Here is a 16,356-nt window from a genome sequence, read left to right on the forward strand (position 1 = left end):
TGTCGTCATCATCACCATTTGGGCTTCTGCAGGCCCATTTTATCATTCATTCAAGGTGTGGTTGAACTGATAGAAATGTGAGGAGGCCGTGGTTTCATACAGTAGCAATTAAATCCCGAGGCATAAATGAGTTGCTCTATTTCAGGTGTGGGGAACCCTTTGCCCTTCTGCTGTTGCTGAACTACAACTCCCATGATCCCTAGCCACTGGCCATGCTTGATGGGAGCTGTGATCGCTCACCTGCAATTTTTCTCATATTGACTGTTTTGCACCAGCCAGCCAATTCTTTGGCTACCAGCTTTTAGCTATGTATTTTGTTTTGTGGTATGTGCCATAAGCAGCTGGGGAGTGTGATGAAATGAGCTTCTTTTCCCATTTGCTCTCTGCTTTCCTGGGCTCCAGATGAAGTGCTAGATTTGCCTAGTTACAGGTAGGTAGCCGTGTTAGTCTGCTCTAAAGGTAAAGGTAAAGGGACCCCTGACCGTTAGGTCCAGTCGTGACCGACTCTTGGGTTGCGGCGCTCATCTTGCTTTACTGGCCGAGGGAGGCGGCGTACAGCTTCTGGGTCATGTGGCCAGCATGACTAAGCCGCTTCTGGCGAACCAGAGCAGCGCATGGAAACGCCGTTTACCTTCCCGCCGCAGTGGTACCTATTTATCTACTTGCACTTTGATGTGCTTTCGAACTGCTAGGTGGGCAGGAGCAGGGACCGAGCAACGGGAGCTCACCCCATCGCGGGGATTCGAACCGCTGACCTTCTGATCAGCAAGTCCTAGGCTCCGTGGTTTAACCCACAGCACCACCCATGTCCCTGGTCTGCTCTAGTCGAAACAAAATTTTAAAAATCCTTCCAGTAGCGCCTTAGAGACCAACTAAGTTTGTTATTGGTATGATCACACAAAAGCTCATACCAATAACAAGCTTAGTTGGTCTCGAAGGTGCTACTGGAAGGAATTTTTTTATCTTGCTAGATTTGCATCTTAGCAATGCGATTAAAAATATCAAGTCTCAAAAGCCCTTTATTTCTGTTTTGTTTTTGCAGTGCTCCACCACGTGTGGTGTGGGGGCTTTTTGGAGAGTGGTGGAATGCAACACCAAGAATGACTCCGATTGCCGGCACATGAGAAAGCCTGATCCGGCAAGGAGGTGTTACGTCCGCCCGTGTGCCCAGTGGAAAGCAGAGGACTGGAGCAAAGTAATGGGGCTTTGGAAACGAGTCTTTCCAGTTTCCAGGGTCTTTGAAAATTATTATGATGTTAGCTAATCTGGCTTTTAGAACTGGAAGGGGCTTCAAGGTGGGAAACTCTCATTCAGAGAACCGAAATTGCTGAAAAGTGCCTGGTTGTGTGGTGCTCTTTCCTAAAAGTGTTACCAAAAACCAGCAAATAATTTTGTGCAAATCCATATTGCAGCCTTGCTTTATCCCAGACAAATCCCAGCTTTTCGGGGCCAACGTGACTGATGCTTATATCATTAAGGAAAAATAAAAAAATTCCTTCCAGTAGCACCTTAAAGACCAACTAAGTTAGTTCTTGGTATGAGCTTTCGTGTGCATGCACACTTCTTCAGATACACCTGAAGAAGTATATCTGTATCTGAAGAAGTGTATCTGAAGAAGTGTGCATGCACACGAAAGCTCATACCAAGAACTAACTTAGTTGGTCTTTAAGGTGCTACTGGAAGGAATTTTTTTATTTTGACTATGGCAGACCAACACGGCTACCTATCTGTAACTGGAATCATTAAGGAAGAAAGTGGAAAGGGAAGCTTAATCAAAAAAGATTGCAGGTCAGGATCATGAATCCAATTACGCATCTAATTTTGATACAGATGCTTTTCTGTAACAGCAGCCCCCATCATACCAATTATTTTAAAATGGACTCACTTTCTTATGAGTCAAATTTTTTAAAAAAAAATAAAATACAATTTTCTTGATTATTCAAATTGCAGCTGTTTTTCTCATCATAAAACATTGCTTATTATTATTATTCCAGGAAGCTGGTCAAAGGCACTATCTGATTATGACAAGCCAGGAATATTAAGTGTGGAAACTTAGGTAGTCTACTTTCTGAGGCAGGATCAGTGTTGTTGAAAGAACTGAAAAGTTTCCCTTCCTCGGTCCTTGATCTAAGTTTTGGGCCCAGTATCATATTTTCCTTTTTCAGTCTCACAGAGGTGGGGGCTGGATAAAAATCCAATGGGAAGAGAGATATTGCCCAGAACATTTTTTTAGAGGAAGTTGCCTTTCATATGAAATAATAAAACAATGAACAGGGTGGTGAGACAATGACTACTGCAATCGTAGTCTATTGCGTCTGCAATTGTTTAAGATAAAACCTATTGGGGGAAGAAACTACAGTATTTTTCTGTGTATAAGACTATGTTTTTCCTCATTTTTTTAAAGTTTGAAATTGAGGGTCGTCTTATACACGGCATATTTAAAATATTTATTTCTTAATTTTGGGCTCAAAAAATAGAGGCCATTCTATACATGGGGGCATTTTATAGACAAAAAATACGGTACTTTTGCCGTTTTTATGGACGTTTATTGTTTTATTTTAGGGATGTTTATTATCAGCAGTGCAAAAAGATAAATAGGTGCCGCTGCGGCGGGAAGGTAAACAACGTTTCCATGCGCTCTGGTTTCCGTCACGTTTGTGATAATAACTGCCGGAGGCAGTTTAGTCATGCTGGCCACATAACCCGGAAAGCTGTCTGTGGACAAACGCCGGCTCCCTCGGCCTGAAAGCGACATGAGCACCACAACCCCATAGTCATCTTTGAACAGACTTAATGGTCTGGGGTCCTTTATCTTTACATTACTCCTGATAGTGTGGGAAACCCATTGCATATTCCCTTGTAGCTTACAGTAGAAGAGCAATGGCTGGATATTCCTAGAAGCTGCCTGTCCGGCAGCAGCCTGCGAGAAGGTAACTGGCCCAAGTTCACTTGGGTAACTTCATGCAACTTCATGCAGTGGCGTAGTGTGGGGGTGCAGGGGGGGCCGGCCGCACCGGGTGCAACATCTGGGGGGGGCGCTCGCACTCGCAGCTCTCTGCCCCTAGGGCAGAGGGGGCGCAAATTACTTGCCTTGCCCCGGGTGCTGACAACCCACGCTACGCCACTGACTTCATGCCAATTGGGGATTTTTAATATTTCTCATGGGAAGGGCTGCACTGCTTACCTGGCTTCCTGACACTGCCTGTTATTGAGATGTGCCCACCATTGTGCCAGCACTGCGCTGCCCTCTCTGCTACTTCACCCTGTCGGTAAGCAGCAGCGACCCCAGCATTGGGAAACCAGGAAAGCAGAACAATTGCTACTGGATTTGGACCTAGGTTTCCCTGGACTTCCTCCATCACACTAGGCCTGTAGAGCAGTTGCCCGCAGATCCCTGCCAGGGCTCTCTGACACTGCAGAGACCATCTCCTTCTTGTCCGTCTTTCTGCAGTGCTCCTCCAGCTGCGGAGGCGGTTTCAAGACCCGCAGTGTCCTTTGCCTCGATATTCGTAGCAACAGAACCCTGAGGCCGTTTCACTGCCAGTTTGCAGGACGCAAGCCACAGTTAAACATCAGCTGTAACACAGAGCCCTGCTTCGAGTGGCGGGTGGAGCCCTGGAAGGAGGTAGGTTGCCTCTACGGCAAGCTATTAGGCTGAGTTATTAACTGCTAATTAGGGCCACCACATTGCCGACAAAGGTCCATATAGTTAAAGCTATGGTTTTCCCAGTAGTGATGTATGGAAGTGAGAGCTGGACCATAAAGAAGGCTGATTCCCGAAGAATTGATGCTTTTGAATAATGGTGCTGGAGGAGACTCTTGAGAGTCCCATGGACTGCAAGAAGATCAAAGCTATCCATTCTGAAGGAAATCAGCCCTGAGTGGTCACTGGAAGGACAGATCCTGAAGCCGAGGCTCCAATACTTTGGCCACCTCATGAGAAGAGAAGACTCCCTGGAAAAGACCCTGATGTTGGGAAAGATTAAGGGCACAAGGAGAAGGGGACGACAGAGGACGAGATGGTTGGACAGTGTTCTCAAAGCTACTAACATGAGTTGGACCAAACTGCAGGAGGCAGTGGAAGACAGGAGTGCTCTTGGGGCAGCCAGCTCATTTTTGACCTATAGCTGCCTGAGCCACAGCTTGAGTTATCCAGAGCTGCCACCCCCAACAGCTCAACAACCCATCAACCCCAGGCCTGCGTGGCACCAGTGGTATTGCCACCAACCTTTTAAAACCACCACGCTTATATAAGAGACAGGAGAGATGAAAAGAGCCCACCAGATTTGGAAGGCTGGCTGGATGAAAAAGGGCCTGTACTGTTTGAAAAGAGAAATTTAGCATGCACAACTTCATACCCCAACACTGAGAAAGAAATGATCATGACAGTGAATGGGGCACGATGGATCGTTTTGCCCCTCCCAGCTTGCTCCCCCCCCCCCAAATGAAGAAGGCGCCTTCCTTCCTCCACATCCAATGCAGAAATGCAGACAACTGGCCTCTTAGCAGACCAGTAATTTCTTTTTGCATGCCAGTATTTTTTTGTAGGCAACTTAAACTGATGGAATATGCGCAGTTTGCAGATCTGATGTGTAGAACAAGAGAACAAGAAGAACATTAATTTAAAGCAGATTGGAATATGTTTATTGAATATATGGTGGGAAATTGTGTACACTTGAAAACACTGGCAGCATTAAGATAAATTCAACAGTATAAGTAAGTTTTGATGGAAGTAATAATGGATTACTGAATGGTTTAGATTATATAAAAGCTGCAGGAATTTATGCTGTGTAAAATGAACCACAGAAAGAGAAGAAGGGAGGTCATTAATATTTTAAGGTTGTATAACTGCCACTGGGCCCCATTTAATAGATGATATTTTTGTCTTAAAACAGCATATCTGTAAAACTCATCTTCCTCACCTTTCAATTGGTTCAGAGTCAAAACACTTGCTCCCATCCACTTTTTCCATATTACCATCCTTTAAGTAATTTTTAATACAGTATAGGATTTCCCTACAAGGTGAGTTTGGCATGCGAGTAGGAGTCAAATTTATTTTTATTAGACAATATGTTCCATATCTTCCTAACTGACTTAGTTGTTTCTAGAGTCACCTGAGATTTCAAGTATTTTGATCCTAGTATTGTCCAGCCCACCAAAGCTGCTGTATAGGCATATTCTAAGGTGCCCACATCAGAAAATTATTACCCACAGTGAGTTTCCAGTATTTAATACATGACAGTAAATAAGCATAATGATATAGTTCCAAGTTTGGAATTCTGAAACCGCCATTTTAAATTTGTAACTGCATTCTCAGCAAGGATATTCTCGGTGTTGTTGAGCGCCAAAGGCATTTCCTAAGCAGGGAGTTTATCTTTTGGAAATATGATCCTGATATAAAAACTGGAAGTCCTCTCTGTAAGATGTGTTCTTAAAGATGTACACTGCCCGGGGATCTTTTGATAAATATAAATTGAACAAATAAAATAATAATGGTACATTTATTGTTTGCAACCTCCCCTGGGACCTCATGGTAAAATAACAACCACCACAGTAATGCAAAATGTCTTCCAGTGTTCTGTTTCATGCGGAGGAGGCATTCAGCAAAGAGTGGTGAAGTGTGTCAACGTGGAAGACAGCACCGCTCATGCCCAGAGCCTCTGTGAACAGAAATCCAAGCCTGTGGGTTCTCGGAAATGCAACCTGCGAGAATGCGTTGGTAGCAGAGGTGGGTGTCTCTCAACAGCAAGAAATACAAAGGAGCCGCCTTCCACACAACCAGCTGCTGCTTCAATTGCTCAGTCCCTGTTTAGCTGACAAATTTCTCGAGGGCTGCATCTTAAGACCTGGGTCAACACCACTGAACAATAGCTAGGTGCACGCCGACCGTATATCAGTTTCAATTCCCAAGAGAGGTTCAGCAGGGCGCAGAAGGGCTGTCCCCTTGTCTCCAGACCAAAACTGATTTGAAATTTAAATGCCTGCCATTGCTCTGTTGTGGCACTGACACAGGTCTTAGGGTCATGCTACAGACTAATGAGGAATAATAATTAGAGCTGTGGAATGATGGTGTTCTTACTGAAAACGGGGGGTGGGGGGGGGACACAAAAATCACTTTTTACTGTAACTTCAAAGATGTTCCTGAATCTGGCTATTAAGGGGCTCGTCATTAGACTAGCAAGCATGATCATCACAGTTCATGAACCAAAGCAGGATTCTTCAGATGCATGGTTTTCTGGATAAAAAAAAACTGCAGGCGTGAATCAGGTATTCATCGGCACATTTGACTGGGTGGAAATGTTATCTGTCTGCAGCCCAATGCTTTTAGTGGATGCATGCATAACATGACTGTGAATCTTCTATCCACCATCTGATACAACTAGTCCAGGGGTCTGCAACCTTTAAGACAAAAAGAGCCACTTGGACCCGTTTCCGAAGGGGAAAAAAACTGGGATCCGCAAAACTCGTCATTATAAAAATAACTTTTTTCTCACTTTTTTATTATTTCTTTGTTTGACCCCACAGAATTACTCTTCCTCATAGAAATAAATGTTAAATTAACAAGTTACCTTTTTGTGTGTGTGTGTTCTTCACTCCCCTTCAAAACAGTGACCAGCGTACATGCCACTTACAATGTAGCGGGCGGGCGGGTGGAAAGGTGACGTCGGGACGGTGCGTGACTAACGCACGCACCGCCCCCATGCGACGTCACAGCCAGTACAGCGCCCGCCACAGTGGGGAGTGTTGGGGCGCACAATGCGCCTCCTCCCCTCGCTAGTATCCACCCCAGAGCCGCAGCAAAGGTGTAAAAGAGCCACATGCGGCTCCGGAGCCGCGGGTTGCAGACCCCTGAACTAGTCAGACAGGAATGCAAGTCTTCCAGGAGAAGCGTGCCTTAGCTGAGTGGCAGAATACATGATCTTTATGTGGAAGGTCCTTAGTTCAAGCCCTGTTTTCTTCCGGTGGGGCTGAGAAAAACTCCTGGCTGAAACCCTGGAGTTTAGACCAGGGTTTCCCAAACTGGGGTCCCCGGCTGTTGTTGGACTACAACTCCCATCATCCCTAGCTACCAGGACCAGTGGTCAGGGATGATGGGAATTGTAGTCCAAAAACAGCTGGAGAACCTAGTTTGAAAAACCCTGGTTTAGATAAGGCTAGAGGTAGAGGTAGGCTTAGTGTGAGGCAACTTCCTAGAGTTGGATCAGGGCAAACATGCAGAAGGGAAGAAGTCAAGAAAAACTCTGCAATGACTTTCTGGAATATATTGCTCATTTTTGTATAGGCATATGGTATGCATGAATGCTCAGATAATGCTGATATATGCTCCATACTTATTGTATTTTTAGATATGTGGGATATACGTAAGTCCATATGTTGATCTCCCTCATTTTTCTACATCTGATGACTAAGGCTCTTGCTTCTTTTTCCTTATGCAATGCCTTACCAAAGTAAACTCTACAAAAAGAAGCACACTTGGTTTTATGGCACACATAATTGTGTCACAATTCTGTGGGGGGTGGGGTGCTTCGTGTCCCCCCCCCATAGAACACATGTGCAAATTGGTAAAACACCACACAAAAAGAATGTTGATGCTGTCATTCATACAGTCTCATCAAGATTACCTTTTTGCATTGTTCTAGCAAAGCACACAGGTGCCTAAGTAGCACAGAGAGAGGATGCACACAAATGCAGAAGCTGAAAAGCTGCAGCAACCTTCAGTTCCAGTTCTGGTAGATGATTGCAGAAATTATCCTAGTGCAGGCTTCCTCAAACTCGGCCCTCCAGATGTTTTGAGACTACAATTCCCATCATCCCTGACTACTGGTCCTGCTAGCTAGGGATCATGGGAGTTGTAGGCCAAAAACATCTGGAGGGCTGGGTTTGAGGAAGCCTGTGGTTAAACCAGAATTCAGGAAGGCTGGCAGAGTGAACCACGGAACCCAGAAGGAAATGGTATATGAGAAATCATCTCATCCATAGTAAAAAATAAAAGATATGAAGGATGTTGAATTCTTCCACCATTGCACTATTTCATGTTTATTTCTTGTGTGGACTCTATGAACTTGACTATGTGAACATATGAAGCTGTCTTATACTCAGGGCTTAGGTAGTCACCCTTACCTTTCAGCCGCTTTTCCCAGGCACAATCCATGCTTTGAAGCTCAATGTCTGAGCATCCTTCCCCCCGTCCCCTCCAGAGCTTCCCCCACAAAAACCCACTCTTTAAAGCTGAATTGGAGCAAACAGCAATCCACTGAATTGACCTGAATTGACGTTCTTTCTGATTGAGCGGTAAAGAGCAGGTTGCCATTGGGAAAGCTCAGGGGCACACACACAGACAGAGAGAGAGAGAGAGAGAGAGAGAGAGAGAGCTTGGACCCGGAGTTTTGAAGTACAAACCTATGCCTGGAAAGAGAGGGGGAAAGGTGAGCCGAGGATTGAACTTAGGACGTTCTGTGTGCAAAAGTGTACAAAACAGATGCTCTACCACTGAGCTCTGGTCCATGGGGTCACAAAGAGGCGGACACGACTAAACGACTAAACAACAACCACTGAGCAACAGCCCTGACCCACCCAATCACTATAGTCAGTGACTAAAACTTTGGTCAGGGCAGGGATGGGGAGCCTGCAGCTCTCCAAATAATGTTGGATGACAGATCCCTTCATCCCTAACTGTTGCCATGCTAGCTAGAGCTGATGGGAGTCTGGCAACGTCTAGAGAGGTTTGCAGGGTGGCAACATGAGAACGGGCCTTCTCTGCAGTGGCTCCCCGTCTGTGGAATGATCTCCCCAGGGAAGTTCGCCTGGAACCTTCATTATACACCTTTAGGTGCCAGACAAAACATTCCTCTTTAATCAGGCCTTTGGTTGATCCAATTTACATCCTACGCCCTTTTAAAATGTGTGTTATTTGGGGGGGATTGTATTGGGTTGCTATTTTTCTTTTTATTAAATATTTTGTGGTTTTATATCTTGATCTTATTCTGTGAACTGCCCTGAGACCCCTGTGTATAGGGCGGTATATAAATTCAATAAAAAATAAAAATAATAGAGCAGCACAAGTTCACCACCAGTGCTTTCAGTAATTAACAGCACGCTTAGACTGCAACCCTAAGCACACTTCCTAGGACGAGAAACCCCAGTGAACACTATGAGACTTACTTCCAAGCAAGCAAACATATGGTTATGCTGTCAATTTCTTTCCTTCTGCCTCTCTCTGATGTCCTATGATGTTATCCTAACTCTGTAGGCACCAAAAGCTACTGCTGTTTCCTTTTACAAATGTGTGTGGGTGTGTTTCTTCACTACAGGTTTGCCTTGCGGCAAGGACAGGCTGTCGGCGAATTTCTGCGAGAAAGTGAGGGATCTTGGGAAATGTTCCATGCCTTCAGTGAGGAATCAGTGCTGCGCTACTTGCAAGATACCTGGGGATGCTAACGCAACAGGACCTCGAAAAGCGACCCATGCCTGAAACTGCATGGCTGAGAACTAGGACTGCTAAATCAGAATGTGAAACGGAAGAACGTGATCCAACAGGGTGTAGGGAAGCTGTAGCATCCCAGAGGCCGCTGGGCGCCTGCCCCAGCCAGCATGGCCAAAGGTCAGGACTGATGGGAGTTGTAGTCCAAAGCCGAAAAGCCAAAGCCTAGTGGGGTGGAGCTGCAATGCTAGCTTCCCAGCAGTGGTGGCACTGTGGCTTACCAAGTGGGAGAGGGACATGGCAGCAAAGAGGGCAGGGCTGTGCAGGCACCAGGATGCTAGCACTGTAACTCTGCCCCAGCAGATGAGCCACAACTGCCTGAAGGGCCACAGCCTCCCCACTCCTGCTAGAGAGCTACACTGCCACTCCCACCATGGAACTATAATGCAGTGGATTTGAACAGTCTCCAAATCCAAAGATTTGCAACTTCGGGTTCACTTATTGTACTGTCTGTCTGCTTTTCATCTTCACTGTTTATTTCCCTTTTCCGGCCTCTTTCCCTCTGTTTTTCCCACCTCTCTTTAAAAACACACACCAAAAAATGCTTTTGGCGCTATGCTGGAAGTGCTCCAAGATGCTAAAGAGTTGTCATCATAATCTTGCTCACAGTTCAACTATGAACTCAGTGATTTGACATAAATTGCCACCTTGTTAATTCTGGAGTTCCATGTGGGGAGATTAAGCCTCAAAGGGAAGTTTGGCAAATAAAGGCATCAAAACAAAACTACCTTACCTGGAGATCATTGGAAATCCTGTCCAGGGTGAGGTTTGTCATGTTCTTGTTACCTGTCCAGCAGCTTAATCGACACATATACCTCTAAGGGACTTGAGCAATTTTTGTTTTGGTCTTGAAATATGGTGCTCTTATACCACCACGGTGCTAAAACTTGCATGGTGCCTAAAAACTTCTGTAGAATGGGCTGACCGATGTATTTCTAAATCTACACCTGCTCTGGAAATTATCCTTTGGGCAAGGCGCTGCTGTGCAATGCCTGCCATATTGCTTTTTTGAGAGTTACGTGATGTATTTTTCTAAAGCGGCTTCAGTTTGTAAAGTACAGAATGTTTTTCATAACCCCTCGTGAGAATAAAAAGTATATCTGCTTCTTTGATGCTGGAAAGAGCTGTAATTGGGTTTCTGCATGAAAGGGCATCTGTGTGCGTGAGACCGAGGTTAGATGTGCTCAAACAAGATGCAGATAGATGGCCACTTCGAATGACACCGTCACGAGAAGGCATGGATGCCAGCCGGTGGAGTTGAGCTCTTGTGCATTCCTGCGTTGAGAAGACCCGGTTCCCTAAAGCTATCTAGTAAGGTGGTACACAAATCTGTATAATAATATTTCACATTTATGTAGTGTCCTGTCCTCCAGGAATCGAGTGGCAGCTAGTGAGGCTTTCCCCATTCATTTTTAGCAAGAGAAAACTTTGGTACCCTAGCACCTCAAGGCACTTTGGACAGTACACATAGCTAAGCTTTGGTTCTTTGCTGCACAATGCAAGGTTTTCTACTACCTTGACTGCCAAGCTGTGCTCTAATTTTAGGAAATTTGAACTGACCTTGACCTTGTGCCTCTCTGTCTGTCTCAGCCCTAAATACCAAAGGGGCTGAGGGAGGGGCGTTCTCTCAGGAGCTCTCTCAGCCTTACCAATTGCTGTCCCTTCTGCTGCCTGTGTGGATCAAGAGGATGCACCTCTGAGAATTGCCCTTCCCCCTGTGGGGTTCTCACCCCTCCTTTCCTCTCAGTACACAGAGATTCTCTCACGCTTCCTCCTCCTTGGAAGGAGCTGGTGGGACTGGTGAGATGAGAGGGGGCTGTTGTGTACAGTGGTACCTCGGGTTACATATGCTTCAGGTTACAGACTCCACTAACCCAGAAATAGTACCTCAGGTTAAGAACTTTGCTTCAGGATGAGAACAGAAATTATGCAGTAGCGGCGGAGCGGCAGCAGGAGGCCCCATTACCACTGTATTGAAGTTCTCACCCTGGCCACCAGGGGTATCATGTACGGTGGTACCTCGGGTTAAGTACTTAATTCGTTCTGGAGGTCCATTCTTAACCTGAAACTGTTCTTAACCTGAAGCACCACTTTAGCAAATGGGGCCTCCTGCTGCCGTCGCGCCGCCGGAGCCCGATTTCTGTTCTCATCCTGAAGCAAAATTCTTAACCCGAGATACTATTTCTGGGTGAGCGGAGTCTGTAACCTGAAGCGTATGTAACCCGAGGTACCACTGTATATAGTTTTCACCCAGGTCCACATCAGTTATTAAGGTGGGAAACCCTGGGTTGTTGTTGTTACAATGTTGACAGCCGGCTGCCTATAAAAGCAGGCCGGCTGAGCTGTTTGCTGTTGAGTTCAGTTCCAGCTTACTTTATAAATAACTACTTGGAGAAATCTGTGTCGTCTGCTATGTCCACCCACTACTTAATACTGGCGACGAAGGTGGGATCGTATGCACATCAGAGCACAGCCAGATTCGGACACTCACTGAGTGGAATAACTGAGCTGAAACACGGAGCGAAATCACTGAACAGAAAGGCATGGGCAGGGAATGAACAGGTACCTGCCTCTCCCCTTCCCCATCGCTAGCTGCTGATTCTCTTCCCCTTGGCAACAGACCCTCACAATTTGAGATCCCTGAATTGCAACGGGTTGGTCTAGATGAAGCTTCAGGTCCCTGCCAACTCTACAGTTCTACGATTCTGTGATTCTAACCCATTGGTGATCATCCTCTCCCCATTCTGCATTTACACATACACACACACCTTGTCCCTCTTCCTCCTGGCTCTGCCTCCTGGCCTGGCATGCAGTGCTTTCAGTGGCGTAGCATGGGTTGTCAGCACCCAGGGCAAGGCAAGTAATTTGCGCCCCCTAACCTGGGGCAAGGCAAGTAATTTGCGCCCCCTAACCCCTAACCTGCCGCCGCTGCCAGCTTCTTCTTGCTGCTGCCTGGTCTGGTCTGGTGTGGTTCTCTTCTGCGCTCAGCGCTGCGCTGCCGCTGCACTGTCCCTCCCCCAGATAGTCCCTTGCTCTCCGCACCGCACCGCACGCCTGGCACCCACCCCCTCCACAGTGGGCGGCGACCCAGCGGCTCGGATCGGATTCGCACAGCCAGCACTGCAGTGAGAGAGAGTGAGCCAGGTAGGGGCAGAGAGCTGCGAGTGCGAGCGTGCGCCCCCCAGATGTTGCGCCCGGTGCGGCCGGCCCCCCCTGCACCCCCCCACACTACGCCACTGAGTGCTTTCAAGGGTTCAAACCATGTGTTACCTAGCTGCCAAAAACCCTGTAAGGTAAGCCAATTTTTGTTGTTGTTGTTTTTTTTAAAGGAGCAAATACAGCCATGACAAAAAAAAGATTTTTAAAAGAGACAGCTGTACAGATGTCCGAAGTGTTCCTCAGTGAGTGCCTAACAAATTTAAACTTCTCCTCCCAGCACCATCCTCTTCTCTATGCATGTGCAAAGTTTTTCCTGTCTAGTGTGGAACTGGAAGCATTTCCAACAATGCTACCTTGGAGGTCCTGGCTTTCAGCAACCTACCGAGCAGCCTAAAATTGTCCTCCAGGACCTCACAGCCACATTTCCCCACGTCCCTGGTGTTCACATGCACCATGAGTGCCGACCAGCACTATCTACCAGGCTGTGTGCCATTCTAAGACTTCATGGGCGTTGAACGCTGCAAGGAGCTTCAAAGAGCTTCTGCTATTTTTATTGCGCGCAGAATCAATAGCATCACTCGGACTCTCCAGCCTGCTGCGTTTGCCTGGAGTGAACTTCTTCACCAGGCTGAACAAAAAAGGAACAATTGGAAGGGTTCTGGAATTCTGGATATTGTAGCTCTGAGAGGGAATAGGGGGTCTCCTAGCAACTCTCAGGACCCTTAACAAACGAAGCCATGGCTGTTTAAGGTGGCGTCATGGAGATTTCAATGTAGTGTGTGAATGTGGCCAGAGTTTTTTTATTTAAAAGCAGCAGCAACAACAACAGGCAGCACCTAGTCAGGCTCAACCCCCTCATTCTATTCTCCAGGAATCATCTCTAAACACCCAGCCACCCCCACTTCTCATGAGGAAATGTTTCAAAATGCAATCACTCTACTGAATCATAGAACTGTAGAGTTGGGAGGGACCGTGAGGGTCATCTAGTCCAGCCCCCTCCCCCCTGAAATGCAGGAATCTTTCACCCAACCGGGGGCTCGAATTCTTAACCCTGAGATTAATAATCTCATGCAGCGGGGGGGGGGGGGCATCTTGTCCTTTGCTTCAGACAGTGAAGTGTCTTGGCTCAGCCTTGATAATTGAGAACAAAATATCCAAGTTGGTGGAAATGAATTGATCTGTAAATGATAGCACAAAGGAAAGGCGAGGTGAGCTTACTCTGTGCAGATAGTTCTCAGGTCAGGAGGAACAAACTAACCATATACACAAGCTGAGCTCACCTAGTAATTGCAATTGAGAAAGTAATTGAAGCGAGAATTTCCTGCAGAGGTGAGTGCGAGGGGGGGAGACAATGTGGGTCTGGAGGCAGAGGAGCGAGCAGAGCACCCTGTCAACTGTACTTAATGCTTATGTTTGAGTGTACCTGAAGTGTCTGGAGTCTGTTTCTAGGAAAGGCAGATCTGCTGGGCTCCCACCCACACCCTGGCTGCTGGAGAGGGACGTCCTCTCATGGCCAAAGTTGCCTCTTTTATTACAAGTGTTCTTATATACTGTGGTTGTTTTTTGTAATGGAATTGAGATTGGGGATATGCTGAGACCACCCCTTGGTTTAACACACATGGGCTTGAGCTTGACGCAAGCAAGGAGGATACATGCTAATATTTATTAATTATTATTATTATTATTACTGGGGGGATGCGGGCGGCGCTGTGGGTAAAAGCCTCAGCGCCTAGGACTTGCCGATCGAAAGGTCGGCGGTTCGAATCCCCGCGACGGGGTGCGCTCCCATCGCTTGGTCCCAGCACCTGCCAACCTAACAGTTCGAAAGCACCCCCGGGTGCAAGTAGATAAATAGGGACCGCTTACTAGCGGGAAGGTAAATGGCATTCCGTGTGCTGCGCTGGCTCGCCAGATGCAGCTTGTCACGCTGGCCACGTGACCCAGAAGTGTCTGAGGACAGCGCTGGCTCCAGGCCTCTAGAGTGAGATGAGCGCACAACCCTAGAGTCTGTCAAGACTGGCCCGTACGGGCAGGGGTACCTTTTACCTTTATTATTATTATTGCCCCCCAGCTGGCTGGGTTGCCCCAGTCACTCTGGGCAACTTCCAACACATATAAAAACACAATGAAACATCAAACATTAAAAACCTCCCGATACAGGGCTGCTGTCGGGTGTCTTCTAAAAGTTGTATAGTTACTTATCTCCTTGACATCTGATGGGAGGGCGTTCAACAGGAAGGGTGCCACTACCAAGAAGGCCCTCTACCTGGTTCCTTGTAACTTCACTTCTTGCAGTGAGGGAACCGCCAGAAGCAGCTTATGGGAAGCCCATTTTACCGGTAACGTAAGGGTCCTATCGTTAAGCCTTTTGCCTGCCATCAGTTGTTTCCCTCTCCGCTTCTTCCCCTGCTGGAATTGTGCCGCCATCTGTTGGCCAGAAAAATAAGTGAAGGGCAAGCCAGGTTTAAGATCTGCTAGAACACACAGGAACACACAGCCCCAACAGCATTGGCTGCATGTTTTGTCTCTTCTCAAATCTCATGAAATCTAGTCCAGTACCTGCCAGAACACAAATGATATGAAGCAGAAAGGTACTCGCTTCCCTTCCGGCACCTGTATTTCATAATCTGGAGCCAGTTGGGTGAGCTGCAGGTGGATGAGCTGCGGTTTGATCTAGGAGTCATTGCCAAGCAGAACACAGCTGCTGTTGAGAAACTGGGCTTGGATGATTACAGATCAGCACTGTCCAGCAATGCACCACCTCTAAATGACCTTGAAGGCAACCCCAAAAGTACCAAAACTTTCAAATGAGATGCAGATGCCTCGTATATCAAAGCCAGTTGTCGACTGGCTCACTTAAATGAAAACTGCAGAGATTTATGCTGTGTTAGGTGAGATATTGAAATTGTGTCTACATCTAAAGGCACCCACCCATCCCGAGGAATGTGTTGACAACAACTGGTTTTCTTTTTCTTCTCCTCTTCAATCTTATCAACACTTCTCAGGGAAGAATGCCAAGTCATCTGGCTGTCCATCCACAACCCCTCAGCTGCAGAAAATTGATTTTTCTGGGCATGCTCCAGTTGCTCAAGTTATCTGCCTTACAGACTACACAAGTCTACTAGCACACGTTTTTGCGAAGCGCCTGCATATTCATATTCCCCCAGCCTTAGTCCTGGTTCTGTAATGAGGGCAAAACTGGCCTACTTTACAAGGGTGAAAAAGGTAAAGGGACCCCTGACCATTAGGTCTAGTTGTGACCGACTCTGGGGTTGTGGCGCTCATCTCGCTTTATTGGCCAAGGGAGCCGGCATACAGCTTCCGGGTCATGTGGCCAGCATGACTAAGCCGCTTCTGGCGAGCCAAAGCAGCACATGGAAACACCGTTTACCTTCCCGCTGGAGCGGTACCTATTTATCTACTTGCTCTTGGAAGTGCTTTTGAACTGCTAGGTGGCCAGGAGCTGGGACCGAACAACGGGAGCTCACCCAGTCGTGGGGATTCGAACTGCCGACCTTCTGATCGGCAAGTCCTAGGCTCTGTGGTTTAACCCACAGCGCCACATGATTTGGATACAACATAAGCAGGAATCACAACTATTGATTGTATAAATACATCAACCCTTCTATCAGCTCAGTTGCAAGTGAATGAGAAAAAAGACTGCATTTTGAAGCTCCCTCACTGAAACATTTTGTTTCGGAAAAGCCCACTGGTTC

General features: G+C 46.9%; 1 protein-coding gene across 1 annotated transcript in view; it reads left to right on the forward strand.

Moving 5' to 3' along the window:
• ADAMTS12 (ADAM metallopeptidase with thrombospondin type 1 motif 12) overlaps positions 1-10,593 on the forward strand; it is a 114,750-nt gene extending 104,157 nt beyond the window's left edge. The window contains exons 20-23 of the mRNA XM_083465688.1: positions 1,043-1,195; positions 3,452-3,625; positions 5,575-5,728; positions 9,312-10,593. Of these exons, the coding sequence (XP_083321814.1) occupies positions 1,043-1,195; positions 3,452-3,625; positions 5,575-5,728; positions 9,312-9,472 (642 nt within the window). The 3' untranslated portion in view covers positions 9,473-10,593. The remainder of the gene's footprint in view (positions 1-1,042; positions 1,196-3,451; positions 3,626-5,574; positions 5,729-9,311) is intronic.
• The last annotated feature ends 5,763 nt before the right edge of the window (positions 10,594-16,356 follow it).

The sequence above is a fragment of the Podarcis liolepis genome (assembly GCF_965112155.1).
Source record: "Podarcis liolepis genome assembly, chromosome: 11".
Taxonomy (NCBI): domain Eukaryota; kingdom Metazoa; phylum Chordata; class Lepidosauria; order Squamata; family Lacertidae; genus Podarcis; species Podarcis liolepis.